The sequence below is a fragment of the Phaeodactylum tricornutum genome, chromosome 26 (assembly GCF_000150955.2).
Source record: "Phaeodactylum tricornutum CCAP 1055/1 chromosome 26, whole genome shotgun sequence".
NCBI classification, from domain to species: Eukaryota; Bacillariophyta; class Bacillariophyceae; order Surirellales; family Neidiaceae; genus Phaeodactylum; species Phaeodactylum tricornutum.
The window spans coordinates 133,143-148,170 of record NC_011694.1 but is presented as its reverse complement, the minus strand read 5'-3'; the positions used below and the strand labels follow the sequence as shown (position 1 = coordinate 148,170).

The following is a 15,028-nucleotide window of genomic DNA, read 5'->3' as shown; positions in this document are numbered from 1 at the left end:
TCTACCATAAAAATTTCGTTCGCCATCGGAGTAATTCAAACAAATTCCGAACGATATCAGCGCTGGTGGCGCATGAAGGAATACTTTCCCCACTTCTGGTGCCGGTGATGAACCATTCCCCTCATGACCCCTCTTCGACAATGATTAGTGCGGTTCATCCTGCATTTGTTCTAGCACTTACAGCCAACGATGTTCTATTCGGCCGAGGGGCACCATCAATCGAAAACGAGGGGAACGTCCGTTTCCGGCACTTGGTGCAAGAACGGAAAACTGAATACGTCAGTACCGGAAAGCGCCAAATGAAAGATTGGATTGCTCGACAGGTTATTCAAGCCGTACGATTGCGTCAGGGGCGTTTCTTGCGAAAAATTGAAAGCCTGGTAGAAGCGGAGCGCATGGGGGTTCCAGAAGGCACCACGGCCTGGACCTTTGTAGATGAAACCACCATTCTGCAAAAAGTGAAACAGGCACTACGCGATCGAGACAATAACGAGGCCGCTCCTTCGGGAAGCCCTCGCAAGCATCCGGCTACAGAAGGTGCTGCGCCGAACATGTTCCCTGGGGTAGAAGATCCGACAGCTATCGATCTTCGTCAACGCGCCAACCTTCTCTTACACTCATCTCCTGCCGCTGGAACGGTAAATCTGAGTAGTTCCGCAATGCCGAGAGCGGGCTTACACGCTGTGAGCGACTTTTTGAGAAACCAACAGCAGCAACAACAACATAGGCAGACTGATGAGCATGCTCGTGCCGTATTGTATTCTATCCAGAGCAGCATGCGTAGAGGAATAAGTCCTCTCCTGCCAGGCGGTCCGCAAGTCAGCGCCGGGGTCCCGGGTCAGGCTAAACCTGTGCAAGGGCTGACATCTTTTCTTTCGCCAAACCTCGTGGGTGGATTTGCCGGTATATCAACCGCGAACACTGGCCATTTAGGTCTGGACCAGCAGTGGGCTGCGGTCGATCGCCGAATCCCAGAAAAGTTGACTAAGTTACCTCCTGCATCGAGACGGACATATCAAGAAGCCACATATTCTCATGAGACATCTGCAGAACGAGCTCTTCAGGCCGCGTATCAAGCCGCTCACACAACAGCTAGCAGTATACAGAAGGACGGCCAGTCTTCGATATCGCTACTGGAACTCTTGCTCTTACAGGTCGTCGCTTCTCACGGTATTCCACTTTGGACAGCTACCAATATAGAAGACGTTTTTATTTCAAATAGAGAAGGCGTATTGTCTTGGAGTCGACTGGGTACTTCGCTCATCCAGGCGACTCAAAGATGGTTCCAACAGCGTCAAAATGAACCCGAACCGGCCCTCGCCCAGGAGCATGCTTTGAGCCTGTCACTGTTTTACGCACAAGAAATCCCGGAACTCGCAAGGAAAATAGTTACTTTGCTGGAAAAGCTCGACAAAGTTTCGCAAAGTGGTGCGAAACGCAAGTCTAGCAATGAAGAAGAGGGCAACGGTCACTCTTTGGATGTGTGGTTTCAGCAGCAGCTCAGTCTCTGGGCGGCATCATTGAATATAGCCAACAACCAAGGACGTCCACTTCCTTACGCGACGGCTGACTTTACCACAAAATGTCAGGATTATACATTCCACGAAGCGTTTGCAGCCGCGTCCATTTTGGATGCGTCCAAATGTCGGGATGTGTGGCAACAAGTAGCCGTTCTTACACGACTCCGGTCGATAGTTGCGGCGAATCCTGCTACCGACTTGCTCACCAAACTCGATTACGCTCAAATGCAACTTGCCGGCCAAGCCTGGGACTCACGTCCCTCGTGGTGGGCTCCGTCTGATCCTGCAGCGACGGTAGTCCGCCGCGATGTGTTTTTGATTGAACGAGTCTTGTTAAGTGGTTATCAACACGTGACACGCGATATCGAAACCGCACTGCCGGCCGGTCTCACCAAGGCATCCATAGAAGATCGCTTGACGGCCTTGACCTACCGACTCCACCATCAGCAAATGACCGCGGATGAGCAACAGATACTGGACGAACGGGTCGTCCAGCATCTAGCGTCGTTGCAGGCGCACCTGCCCGCCGACGCTCCTGTGTACCGCGGTGTCGATGGAGCTGGTTTGGACGAGGTGGGTGGTGATGGTACCGTTGGTATGCGTCACACGTTGAACACCCCACAGCAACCCAATCCGAAGCGGTTCCGTCCAGGGGACTATCCACCACGGGGTTCCTTTTGAAGATGGGGGAAAGTAGCGAAATAAAAAAGGTCAAAGGAGGGATTATCCAAATTAAGAACCATGAGCTTTGTGCTTTTCAAACAAAGTAATCCAATTTTTGAGCCTTTTTGGGGAGCTCTAGAGGGGTGCGTAGTCTTATAGTTGGTAGTTGAAACGGATTGTATTTGTTGTGGTACTGTGTTCCAAGGCGGAAGAATGATGGATGTCGTTGGAGGGAGCGAGCACATTATCCGTATACATCCGTTAAAGATCTGAGGGCACGACAGAGGCGTATCGTGCTCTTCCGAAACATTGTTCTCTCCAAACTTCGACATTTCCTAATCCACGGAGCTGTCTGGAAAGAAGCGCAGCAGTTCGTTTCGAGTGGTTGTACTGTACGCGGTGCTACCCGATTTTTGAAAGAACCGCGTGTCCGCAATGTTGTTCTCACGGATCCAATTTCGTTGCCCAACAGCCTTTTGGTCACGTCGGGTTGTTGGCGTAGAATGGTGAAAAGAAGCTAGCCGATGATCGACCGTTTTCATTTTCCTTGTGTAAGATAGGTTTTCGGTACTTCCTCTCTGCATCCACTTTTCCATGATGAACAAGTTGTGGTCTCGCTGGAAAAATAAGAGAAGCCATGATTGTGTTTATTCGGGTCCGTTCCGCAGTTACCGTGTGCTTCCGTGAGGGATCCTTGGTAATATAGTAGAGTTTGCGCTCATTCGGAGATACTCCGAGGTCACGAAGCTTGGTACTCTCGACGTCTCCGTTCTACATCCAATTCGGAATTGCCATTTTTTGTTTACCAAAGACGTGATTGGAGGAATAAAAGAAAATACACTTACACATGTGACACTGGCTGTGAATAGGTGTACTGTAATGTGAAGCTTCGATTGGATGGTTACGTAGCAGCAACAGACCAAACGCGAGACCACCTTCACATGCCGTCGTCTGTCCGTGATGCCTCCCTCCCGACAAGCGGCGGACGGTGAGACAGCGGGTTTGATCGATCCTCTCTCCCAACAATACGGTATTACGCTTACAATCAATAGAGATCCCGCAGTCGATCGTTGTGCATAAGGGTGTTTGGTGGTCTTTCGGTTGGAGTGCATCGTTCGGAGTGTTGTGCTTGTAGAACTTTCTATTTTTGGTCGCCACCAAAACACGAAAAAGGCTCCGCAACAGTTTTCTTACGCAACACTAGTATTACTTGTGGAAGGATGAGTGGCGTGCGCTTGGTATGGCGCTCGTCGTTGCTTCGTCAACGCTCCGTCCGGACGCTTCCGAACCTTGCCACCCGCACGTTCGCTTTTGGTAGTCGTGGATCACGGGGACACGGCTGGTACATAAAGTACCGTGAGGGACGTGGAGGAAGGCATTTGCAGGGTGAATACTTCGATCGGGACAGTACCGAAGAACAGATCGCGTGGAATGCGTCCGTCATGGATTTGGGTTCCCAGACACTCTACATGGACGTGGTGGTGGAACCCAAGACGGCGCAGTTTGATTCTCCGAGATACGTACCCGACTTGCAAACACTCCGAGGCGAAAAGCATCGATTGACGATGCGAATTGCCTCGACTGTTTTGGCACAAACGAGTCGGAACTTTGTTGATCTGCTGACTCGCTACGTTGGAACCCGCTTTTACCGCATCGAACCAGGCGTGGGACTCTTTGGCGGTGACGTCCTCACCAATACGGGAAAGACGGGACAAGCCGCAAACGGCCTGCCGTTGACCATCAACGTCGAGAAGGATCCACTCGCGCTTTGGCACGTCCCGGGTACCATTTCCATGGTGGTCCCCCTGGTTGGGGACATCGACAGTCGCTTCATCTTGTGCACACATTCAGCACCGCACATGGACGGAATTCATCGGCCCTTTGGTACACTAACGGGCGATTGTCTCTCTACCGTACAAGCTTGGGAATCCAAATTGTTGACCAAGAAGGGCGTCCCGTCGTCCTTTGATCTTATTGTCGTTGAATGTGGACTCCTCGAGGACGAAGCGAAAACACCGGAACCAGCCATCGCATAAGCTTCCTACTATACTAACTATTTTTAGTTCAGATTGATTCGCTCTCTAGCAATCGTTTGTACCAGAGGATAGTTCTATCGACGGAATCGCACGTTGGTGGAGATCAAGCTCCAAATTCAAAGTCTCCTCTCCATACATTTATGTTGCAACCATAAGTAAGAACCAACCAATGCATAGGTAAGCATGGAGTTTCTGCCGTTGGAAACACTATTATTTGGACGTGCTAAGGGGGAGTGATAATGGACGCAGGATAGCTCGATGTAAGGTGGGCGGACAGACAGAAAGACTGATAGTTTGACAGACGTCCAGCAACACGAACTGTAACACAATCAAGAATTCCTTGATGTGAACCCCACCCTTCGTCCAATCAGGGTTGGATTGCCGTGCGTGTGCAATGCGTGTGTTGAGCACGGTCTCGGAGTGCGCCTCCTGTGCATTACAACCAATCGCAATCGCCGTTCTGCTGGCTTTCACCGTTAGGGGCGAGCTGACGGATAGGACTTCTACAGTAGTCTGTTTAGAGTTACTCAAACCAAAGGCGACTAGTGGATATCTACTGTCCTTGTACGGAAGAAGCTTGTGTTAGGCCCTTTTTCTCAGGATACAAAGGATTGCGCTGACATAAGGCGCTACCTCCCTCCTGAGAGCGGGACCGGTACTTGGGAACAAACAGCAACCCCACTATTGGTCCTACGCTCTCATTCAATGTCGGTGTGTCTGAAGAATGCCACGCCCATGAGTTTCCTTGACACGTGCCAACGTGTGTCCGTTCTAGCATGAGGGATGCGATGGTTCCATCTCGAATTTGCATATTAAAGTACCGTAGCAGTCCGTAATACTCGTTCCATCGGAAATTCTTTCACCCAGCACACAATATCTTCCAAACACCGCCAATTCATTCATATACACGATAATCGAGAACGTGAAATGAATACGCAGTTCGTCAGCGCACTACTGTTGGCTTCGGCAGCTATCACCAACGGGTTTGCCTTTGTCAATACCCATCGCTATACAGCTTCCACCACGGCATTGGAGGCCGGCGTTAAGATTTACTACTCGTCGTCCACCGGCAACACGGAGCAAGTCGCCGAGTACATTTCCAAGGCTGGTGGTGACTTGCCCATGGACGATATTGGGGATGCTACGAACGAAGAAGTGGAAGGTTTGGATTGCTTGATTGTCGGAGCGCCTACCTGGCACACTGGTGCTGATGAGCAACGCTCGGGAACCTCGTGGGATGACTGGCTCTACACAACACTGCCGAATCTCAAAGTGGAAGGCAAAAAAGTGGCCGTATTTGGCGTTGGTGACCAGCAATCGTACGGCGACAACTTTTGCGACGCCGCTGGCGAATTGTACGACCTCTTCTCCGCCAAGGGCTGTAAAGTCTTTGGCATGACCTCCACGGAAGGATATGACCACACGGAGTCCAAGGCTGAAGTGGACGGCAAGTTCGTAGGGCTCATGTTCGATGAAGACAATCAGTACGAACTTTCCGAAGAGCGAGCCAAGGCTTGGATCGGCCAACTCAAAAGCGAAGGATTCTTTTGAAACTCTAAAGGAGCTTCTAATTTGCTAACTGTAAATGTCAAAGTTACGGATACTCTTGACCTTCTCTTCTCTTTAGGATACGGGGTCGCTGCTACTAGCCTAGTAGAGAGTAGAGAACCTGATTTGGAATTCGTATACGATGCTCTACTGCTGTACCCGAACCTAAGGGGTGGGGTTTGCCGGATCGGGCACGAATCATGCTGCCTGCGTCACCGTCGAGCTTTTTTCCTCGCATCGAAAAAGTCGTAACTCTAAGTCTAACAGGTAAGTCCATTGGCAACAACAACTAACTGTAACTGTAACACCAGAACGCTTCATTGTGGTGTAACTGTGAATACATTCCTCCGTCCAGCTTCGGAAGTTTTTGTATTACGTTGACTAAATTCGGTATGACAAGTAGTGTAAGATGTCTGTTGTGCTGGAATGGTCCGAGATCGACAAGGTCATATTCTTTGGCTACGGGACGGTTTGGTACAGTACCTTGACGATTCTGTTGCATCCGATGACGTTGTTAAAGTGTCGCCAACAGGTGTGGAACCGAGCGAGTGCTAGTAGCGGGACGCAACGTTGGCAACACGCACCAACATTGGCACAAACGTGGCATAGTGTCGTGCGGCAATCACCGCACGGGGTTTTTGGACTGTTTCGAGGAGTAGGAATAATTGTTTCGCTCGCCATTCCGGCACGACTCCTTTACATTGGGGTGTTGGAATGGAGTCGCGCTGAGCTGCGGAATCCACTCTATAATAGCCTACAACGCTGGAAGGGTGGTGCTGTTGGGGGGAGGGAAGATGACGTCGAGGACCATCAAGTCGATGCCGTGGCGTCTCGAAATCGGATTGTGGCAACTTCGGTAGCTGGGGGTCTTGCCGGGGGTGTGGCGGCCGTGGCGGCGCAAATTCTGGTGGTTCCCATGGACGTCATTTCGCAGCGGCAAATGGTCGATCCGGAACCACAAACTGTCCGGAACATTGTGTCGGAGATTCGACGAACGGAAGGCTGGCGAGGTCTCTACCGCGGATTCGGACTGTCAATCGCGAACGGTTTGCCGGCAGGCATTGTTTGGTGGTCCACCTACAGTGGATGCCAGCACTGGATACAGGGACTACCAGTGGTTACAAAACAAGACGATGGGATGAGTCCAACAACCTCCAAAGTCGTCACGCAAATTGGTTCAGGGATCACGGCTGGTCTCGTTGCCGCTACGGTGACACAACCAATCGACGTCGTCAAAACGCGCCTTCAGGTTGATCACAACCGACAGCATTCGTATGGTAAGGTGGCCCACACACTGTATCGATCCGCCGGTCTCCGTGGCTTTTATCGTGGACTCGGTCCACGAGCCGGATATTTGGCTCTGTGGGGAACCTGTCTTTCCAGTCTCTATGAATTGCTGCGTTACGTTTCACGTATCGAAAAGTCAGTGGGTACGGACAATAACACAGCCGTAGTCATAGCAACGAAATGTAAAACCAAAACCTTATAATGGATGCGCGCAAGGTTGCGTGCAAATGGCTTACCATATTTACGTATCTACGAGGCGATACGAATAGTTCCGTGATTGATTTTTCCCTTTCGATTGCTGAATTCACAGTACAAATTTCATACGCGCTTGCTTCGTTGTCTCGAATTTCCCGTTTTTCAGAGCACACGGTTCGAGGACAACTTGTAGCATCTCCTGGAAAAGTCGGAGGCACTTCTTCCGAGATACTTCCCCATCCAAATGTTGACGAATTTGGCAGAGCGTCTTGTGTCGTGTCGTGTTGTTCGACGAGTGTCAGTTATGGGCTGGCTTCCATCTGGAGTGCTGCTCCGTTTTTGTCCAGGTCTACATTTTGTACGGTGGAAAGGGTTTTTTTTTCAATATTTTTCCTTGCTGCCGTTTGGCAAAAGAATGGTAGCTCTTGTTGGGATGATCAATCTTGTTTGGCTCGGCAGTTGTGGAGTTTAATGGGGACTGACTTCCTTGCCGCTTAGTGTCGGTTGATTTTGCTGTTGGGTTGTGAGCAAACGATTTGGCTAAGATTTGCTGGACGAGTTGCTCTTTTTCCTCTCTAGAGAAGTTGGCAATATTCTCCTGATCAGTCTTCGGAAAGGAGACCAGTGCAAGACAGGCACCGCGCCCACCTCCCTGTATTTTGACAAAACACCGGCCTTCCGTAGAGTGGAGAGCTTCGGCAAATGGTTTATGGACAAACAGGTATTGTTGTCACTTGATTGGCCAAAACTTCCCCCGACTACAGTTCCATGCGGTTTTTCCACTTATTGGCCAGTCTTCTCTACCAATCTCCATATATATATTCCAGACGATTTGAACGAACGGTCATTTCAACACAACGTATTCTGTACTATTATTCAGTACGTCGAACAATAGTTCAATATATTGTTCCCATTTCGTGTATCTGATACTTATTTGATCATCCGGAGACCCAACTACGACACTCCCTGCCTCCGAGATCTATCGGCTTCGGCGTGCCGCCATCCATACGTTGCCGGATGGGGGATGATGTGTTTCCGTGGACCTTCGACGAGCACCGCGCAGATTTGGGTTCGTCGTAGCTTCGGCAGACTCGTGTCAAGTAGTCGCCCGATCTTCCTTATCACCGCTCACAATCAAAGAGAGTATCGATCAGTGGTGTACGTGTACGGATAGATCGACCGATACCCACCATATCCTACCTGTTACCTCGTCGTCATGGTGTTTGACGTTTCCGAGGGAGCGGCCTATGCCGGTAAGTCCTTCCGGTATGCTTGCTATGCCCCGAGATCTCGCTAGCTGTTTGGCTAAAAAGGAGAAAATGGTAGCGAGATCTTGAGCCGTCCAACGCACGTCTGCAAGATGCCGGGGGTGTTTCTCCCTATTTTTCAACAGTATATTGATGTTAGTCTACTAATAGGAGAGATGGATTAATTTTCTTTCTTGATCGATGAAGACTTACACTTTGTGCCGCACGATTTCTCCAGTCCTATACTGCGTTTTGTGCTTCTTCACCCTTTTGGGTTTGGGTGCCGCGGGCTACTTGAACAAACTACCCAGCGTGTTGACGTCCTGTTGCATGCTGAATCAGAATGAAAGCGTCGGCGAGACGGACTACTTCTTGAGTGCCCGTAATTCGGCCGGTACGTCGGCGATTGCCCTGTCCTTCTTTGCTTCGGGTATGGGGGCCTGGATCTTGTACGGAACTACCGAAATGGGTGCCACCCCCCAGCTTTCCTGGCTGGGTGTGATGGGCTACTCTACCGCCAGTTCCTTTCCAGCCGTCGTTATCTGCTGGTTGGGACCCATGGTGCGAGCACGTTCCACCGAAGCCTTTTCGACGACGGATTTTGGACTCCAACGTTACGGACGAGTGATGCAAATCTCCATTGCGGCCATTTCCGTCTTTTACATGTTCATCTTTATCGTGGCGGAACTCACGGCGATTTCCAACATTTTCGCCCTACTGACCGGCAACAATTCCAAAATCTACGGTATTGGTATTACTATTGCGATTGGTGTGTTTACAATCATTTACACGACCCTCGCGGGATTGCCGGCATCGATTGTGACGGATAGGTTTCAGGGCGGAATTGTCGCCCTCCTCATCATTATGTTGACCTTGGCCGTAACCATTTCGGATGAAAACAGAATCACGCGCGATGAATTCGCCTTGGCCAGTAACTTCACCATCCAAGGACTCAAGGCTGCCGTCACCTTGGTCATCGCCATTCTCTGTGCTGAACTCTTCAATCAGGGTACCTGGCAGCGTGTCTGGGCCGCCGAATCCATACCCGTCATGCGTCGTGGATTTGCCATTGGTTCCGCCATGGTCTTTCTCATAATGATGTTTTTTGGAGTCATGGGGATGATTGCGTACGCCAAAGATCCGGAATCCTACGACAACTTTGAAAAGTTTGCCTTTCTGGCGTTCTTCGATCTCTTGCTGCCCCTCGGGAACGGATGGCACGTGCTTGTGCTTATCCTTGTCACGGCATTGGCGGCCAGTTCCATTGACAGCCTCCAGAACGGTTTGACCAGTGTTTTTGCGCACGATTTGCTCAAAGTTGGTTGGAATCCTATCTGGGCCGCCCGTGCATTGATGGTCGCCGTTAACGTTCCCGCCATTTGGTTGGCCAGTAGAAAGTGGGACGTGATTGCCCTTTTCTTGGTTGCCGATTTGGTTTGCGCCACCTCGGTATTCCCCGTCTTTTTGGGATTGCAGACTAAAGATTTCGGTATGTTCAAGGCCCCTACCGAGTTGGGCGCCTTTATGGGATGCGTTTCGGGCATTGTGACGGTCCTGGTCAATGGCGTTGTCAACGATGCCGAAGGTGGTATCTTTAAATACTTTTGGTTGCGCAACAATGCCATTTGCGCTCTCTGCGGTAGCGCAACCATGATCAGTTTCATCATTACACCGGCGGTCAGTTTCGTCATGACGTATGTCTTTACGTACGCTGATCTTTTGGTTCGCGGAGAGCGTGCTCGTCAGCCATTGATCGCTCTCGCATTCGACAAGGACAACGAGACGGCGGAAAAGTTCGAGGAGGAGAGTGTTGGCATGGAATACAATGAAGAGAAAAGTACCAGCGGGCAGGCTGTCGAAGAGGAAAGTACCCACCACAATGAGGTTGAGGGAAGCCCATTCGAACCGAAGCACCGCTCGGATGAAGACATTGCGTAAATATGCAACCTTCGTGTCTCGAGGAGGCACATCAACAGTAAGAAAGAAATTACTTGAAGTGAAAGAATCAAAAAAAGGACCATGAGATTGGAAAGATATATATATGTATGAAAATATAAACGTGACACCTGGTGGTCGCATTTGTTTGCGGGAGCTGATGACGCTGAGATATTGCAAGTTTGACTTCAATTACCGTTTGAACCTGATCGGGGTAATGCCTGCGTGAGGGAACATCAAATGAGAACAACTGTGTTACAATAAGGGGACGATGTGAATTGATGAGACAAGGGCGACATGGACGATGTATCGGTTGAGATGGATATTGAGACCGAGTACCCACCGTGTAGCCATAATTGTTGAGCTAGTTTACATTGATTCCTAATCTTTGTCGTAGATTGCCGTGCAGAGTAGAAATTGGTGGAACTGATAGTGAGGGCTCGCCAAACTTTGCTTTTGCTCGCCCCAGTCTAAGTCGATTGAACAATGGACGAACAACAATTGCATACATACAGACCTCCGTTGAAGCAATTGTACTATAAGCGGCTACCCGCTAGGTCCTGGCTTATCCAGGGCAATACACTACGGCGAAGGAGAGTTAGCGTATCGTTGTTATAGTTTGATCTTTGTAAGTTTGTATGCAAGCGAGTGGTCGAAAGCGGGCGTGGCACGCCAGTAAATGTCTGGCACAGGAAACGGTTCAAGGAACAGTAGAGGTCAGCAACCAACCGTGTTTCCTCCCTCTACTCTTCGTACTTGTCGAATACCAAGGCACAGTTGGTTCCACCAAAGCCGAAACTGTTGGACATGGCTCGATGGAAGGGACCGTCCTTACGTTTGGTCAGAATGTTCATGCCCTCGGCTTCGTCGACTAAGTCCTCGATGTTGGCGCTTTCGGCCATAAAATCGTTGTTCATCATGAGAATGGTATAGATCGCTTCGTGCACACCCGCTGCACCGAGAGCGTGTCCGGACAAAGACTTAGTGGAACCGACTTGCGGTTGGTATCCCTTTTCGGTGAACAAAGTCTTAATAGCACCCAATTCCATGACATCGCCCACGGGAGTACTGGTTCCGTGCGTATTGATGTATTCCACAGGACTATCCTTGCCCGAGTTGCGGGCAGCGTCGGCCATCGCGAGGTCCATGCAGCGCTGTCCACCAACACCAGAGGGAGCGACCATATCGTAGCCGTCCGAGTTGGCTGCGTATCCCGTCAATTCGGCGTAAATCTTGGCTCCACGGGCCTTGGCGTGCTCCAGCTCTTCCAAGACAAGAATACCACCTCCTCCGGCAATGACGAAACCGTCGCGGTTCTTGTCGAAGGCACGGGAGGCCTTTTCGGGCGTTTCGTTGTAGCTTGTGCTGAGAGCACCCATGCAATCGAACATACTGGTGACTTCCCAATTGACGCTTTCACCTATTCGTCCGGAAAAGAAGGAAAGGCACAACGTGGCAGCGCATGTGTGAGCTCGAAAGAAAATGACACCAACGAGTCTCCGATGTCGTTTGAGCCATTCCAACCTCCACAATCACGATTCGCAGACGACGAGGATAATGTCGTCATTACTACTTGATTACGTACCGGCTCCACAAAAGGCGATATCTGACTTGCCCAGTTGAATTTGTTCAAATCCAGTCCCAATACAGTGTGCTCCAGTGGAGCAGGCGGAGGAGATGCTGAAGGACGGGCCTTGCACTTTAAAGTTGGTGGCTAGCACTGCGGAGCAGGTTGACCCCATCGAGCGGGTGACTCGAAAGGGTCCCACCTTGTTCTTCCACCGCTTGTTACCGCCCTGCACGGCTTCAACGGTTTCCACGATATCGGGAATGGAGGTCCCACCCTGTCCGATAATGGCGGCCACCCGTGGGTTTTCTTGATAAACGTCGTCGGCCATACCGGAATCTTGAATGGCCCGGTCCATGGCGATGTAGGCGTACTGAGCATTGATTCCGCAAAAACGGAGCGCGGATTTGGGAATGAGGGCCTTGATGTCTTCGTCGGTGAGGTTGGGAATGCCGCGGACTTGGGATTTGATACCGAGCTCGGCGCACTGTTCCGCAAAGGTTATCCCACACTTGGCGTTCTTCAAACTGTCGGTAACTTCTTCCAAGGTGTTACCCAAACAGGACGTGATACCCATTCCGGTGACGACAACACGACGTAGGCCCGGACTGGTGGCCTCGGCCATCATGGAGAGCGTCGAGGTTGACGAGACTGTTGGAGGGTTTGCGAACAAAAAATAAAGCACGTGAGCATGTGTGAGAAAAGATCATAAAATACACAATCAGCAAGGAGACTGCATACACAAGCAACGGTACACGACATTTATTGGGAGTCACTTGGTTCTTAACCGCTAGGCAGACATACTACGTCGACGGGTAGGAAGAAGGGTCCAACAACAGTAGCGTCCGCATCCTTTGGCTACCACGTTTCTTTCCCAATGCAACACGCAATGGTAGGCAGCCGAGCAATTCAACATCGGGGCATGCCACTGACCTCCTCGTATCGCCAAGGACTGACCCGCAAAGGCCGAAGGCGTGAAGGCCGTCGTTGGGACGGCTAGGGCCAGTAGCAGCGCGGCAGTCTTCATTTTTTGAGGAGTGTAATTTGAGGTGAGCCTTCTTCTAAATGGGACAAGGTTTGCTCCTCCTGACGTTTTAAACTTTCTCTGTCGGAGTTTCTGTTTGTCTTCTACAGCTACAAGAACAGCTTATACTACGCAGCGCCTGCAACAGACTCGGTCTCTCACACAATAATTCTTGGTGAGCAACGGATTGCAAAAGAGGCATGGAAACTGACAGAAGTCGATGCAGCTAGTAATTGTGGAGTCAATTATCCCATTGTAATGATATCTGGTGAAAGGGCTTGATGATAGAAACTGCAGCGATAACCCGACTAGAATTGATCAAGTGTAAGATCACTGGTACAGTTACAAAGCAGTGCAAAACAAATTTTTAGAAGACCGCAGCGACAACCGACTAGAATCGTGGAGGAATATTGCACAAGATCACTCTCTAGTGGAGTGTTTTCACGAATAAGAGCAAAATATGTCCGCCCGGGGTTTGAGGGAACGGAGTATAGATGAGCGGACATTCTACGCCTGTACACACGGACATATGTAGAAAACGACATGGATTACTTTTAGTCGAACTGCTCTCTCATTTTCTCCACTTATAGCAGTACGTGACGTTAGATAACCGTAAACTAACCTTTGCCACAGGTTTTTTATTTATCTATTCAAATATGTAGCGGTTGTCTAAGGAAATATCTGATCCGTACAACTTAAATTTGCATGAATGTGTGTCACAAACATATAACGACCTGTATTACGTTTACTTATTGAGGCATGTAAGTTCAGCAAACTTCAATAGCAAGCCTATTCGCAGTCAATGTAAGAAAGAGCAAGAAAAAGAGCTGACTGTCAAGTCGTCAAATACTAGGAGGCTTCAAACAGCTGCACATGTTTTTCTGTCGCAACATAATTGGAGCGTACTTCATATGATGTAAGTTAGAACACGGGAACAAGAATGACAAATGAGATGATTTCCTGCATGACGTTTTGGGTACGCCGGCTTAGAAGCAGGTCTGTCCTGGGGTGCCGCCATTTTGAAATTGGGGTGAGCACGCAACGTGTGCCAAGGCCTCGACCCAGCCTACCAATCAATGCTAATTATTATTATTACTACTATGATTATTTTACAGGCTCCGTTTCATTCAAAATCTGGTAGTGCACCACAGTCAAATCAAAAACGAGAATTTGGATTCAGAGTACGTGCTCAAGCGGATGGCGCAGTGTCTTCACCCGAGGCAGATTTGTCGCTTTCTTGGAGCAGTCCGTGGGTCCGTGCTCGTTGTCGACAGGCAGCCAAGGCTTGCTCGAAGTTACGGCATTTGCCCGCCATTTGTTGTACCCTTCCTTCTGGATCCAACGTCAGAGAGCAATCCCTTATGGCACACACGGCAGCATTGTGGGGATGGGAGAGTTTTGGGGATGGCGTTGGGGCGTGCACAAATGGTTTGGTGCGTAGTCCCAACTGTCCTTCGGCCCCCTTCCCGAAGGAATAGACGGTACCGTCCTTGTCGTTGGCCAGCACGAGGGTATGATCCCCGCCCAGGGCCACATCCCGTATCGTTACGTGGTTACTAACAAAGTGGTTACGTTGAAATTGTGTATGCCATATCTGTGTCCAGGTGTAGCCACTGGCTCCACCGTGTGGACTGCCGAGTCCAAGTTGTTGCCAACGATCGCATCCGCACATCCAGAGTTCACCGTGCATGGTGAGTAGAGCGGCGTGTCCTGATTCTTCCGTCCCACCCACGTAGACACGTCGCGGTACTGACGGACCGTCGTAATGCGCCTTTGCGGGGACGTGGCGGGGTGTGGGATGATCCAGAGGGTCCCGACGACAGAGTTTCCCCGATGCGTTGGACGTTCCCCAACTGTAGACGTCATGCGTGTTTGAGGAACCGATTCCCATGGAGATCCCGGAACCATCGACGGCAGTGGCAACTCCTGTACACGGGAAGTTCGTCTTGTTGGAAGAGTCGGGAGAGATTGCCATGGCGGAAAGGTCTAACCATTGTGGAGTGAGC

General features: G+C 50.3%; 7 protein-coding genes across 7 annotated transcripts; 5 read left to right on the top strand and 2 right to left on the bottom strand.

Moving 5' to 3' along the window:
• Positions 1-140: 140 nt before the first annotated feature.
• PHATRDRAFT_50015 (predicted protein) lies at positions 141-2,839 on the top strand (the record flags this gene model as incomplete). Its single annotated transcript, XM_002184865.1, has 1 exon — positions 141-2,839. The coding sequence occupies one exon, from the start codon at positions 141-143 to the stop codon at positions 2,199-2,201; it is 2,061 nt and encodes a 686-aa protein (XP_002184901.1). The 3' UTR covers positions 2,202-2,839.
• A 419-nt stretch (positions 2,840-3,258) lies between these two features.
• Positions 3,259-4,263, top strand: PHATRDRAFT_50014 (predicted protein). The gene has a single exon (XM_002184864.1). The coding sequence runs from the start codon at positions 3,404-3,406 to the stop codon at positions 4,217-4,219; it is 816 nt and encodes a 271-aa protein (XP_002184900.1). The 5' UTR covers positions 3,259-3,403; the 3' UTR covers positions 4,220-4,263.
• A 782-nt stretch (positions 4,264-5,045) lies between these two features.
• Positions 5,046-5,835, top strand: PHATRDRAFT_23658 (flavodoxin). Its single transcript, XM_002184863.1, has one exon. The coding sequence runs from the start codon at positions 5,147-5,149 to the stop codon at positions 5,768-5,770; it is 624 nt and encodes a 207-aa protein (XP_002184899.1). The 5' UTR covers positions 5,046-5,146; the 3' UTR covers positions 5,771-5,835.
• Positions 5,836-6,176: 341 nt separating this feature from the next.
• On the top strand, positions 6,177-7,187 carry PHATRDRAFT_16517 (predicted protein; the record flags this gene model as incomplete). The annotated part of the gene is made up of 2 exons (XM_002184862.1): positions 6,177-6,486; positions 6,562-7,187. Coding segments are annotated over 2 exons (936 nt in total), but the record flags the coding sequence as incomplete, so codon positions are not given.
• A 1,278-nt stretch (positions 7,188-8,465) lies between these two features.
• Positions 8,466-10,814, top strand: PHATRDRAFT_50012 (predicted protein; the record flags this gene model as incomplete). Its single annotated transcript, XM_002184861.1, has 2 exons — positions 8,466-8,502; positions 8,735-10,814. 2 exons carry the CDS (start codon positions 8,466-8,468, stop codon positions 10,432-10,434), a joined length of 1,737 nt encoding a protein of 578 aa, XP_002184897.1. The 3' UTR covers positions 10,435-10,814.
• Positions 10,815-11,174: 360 nt separating this feature from the next.
• On the bottom strand, positions 11,175-12,623 carry FABB (3-oxoacyl-[acyl-carrier-protein] synthase; the record flags this gene model as incomplete). Its single annotated transcript, XM_002184796.1, has 2 exons — positions 11,175-11,851; positions 12,017-12,623. 2 exons carry the CDS (start codon positions 12,621-12,623, stop codon positions 11,175-11,177), a joined length of 1,284 nt encoding a protein of 427 aa, XP_002184832.1.
• Positions 12,624-14,211: 1,588 nt separating this feature from the next.
• PHATRDRAFT_40863 (predicted protein) lies at positions 14,212-14,997 on the bottom strand (the record flags this gene model as incomplete). The annotated part of the gene is made up of 1 exon (XM_002184795.1): positions 14,212-14,997. One exon carries the CDS (start codon positions 14,995-14,997, stop codon positions 14,212-14,214), a length of 786 nt encoding a protein of 261 aa, XP_002184831.1.
• Between the last annotated feature and the right edge of the window lie 31 nt (positions 14,998-15,028).

Excerpts from the sequence above, each read along its gene's own strand:
- PHATRDRAFT_23658 (XM_002184863.1), top strand. The coding sequence starts at position 5,147 with ATGAATACGCAGTTCGTCAGCGCACTACTGTTGGCTTCGGCAGCTATC.
- PHATRDRAFT_50014 (XM_002184864.1), top strand. The coding sequence starts at position 3,404 with ATGAGTGGCGTGCGCTTGGTATGGCGCTCGTCGTTGCTTCGTCAACGC.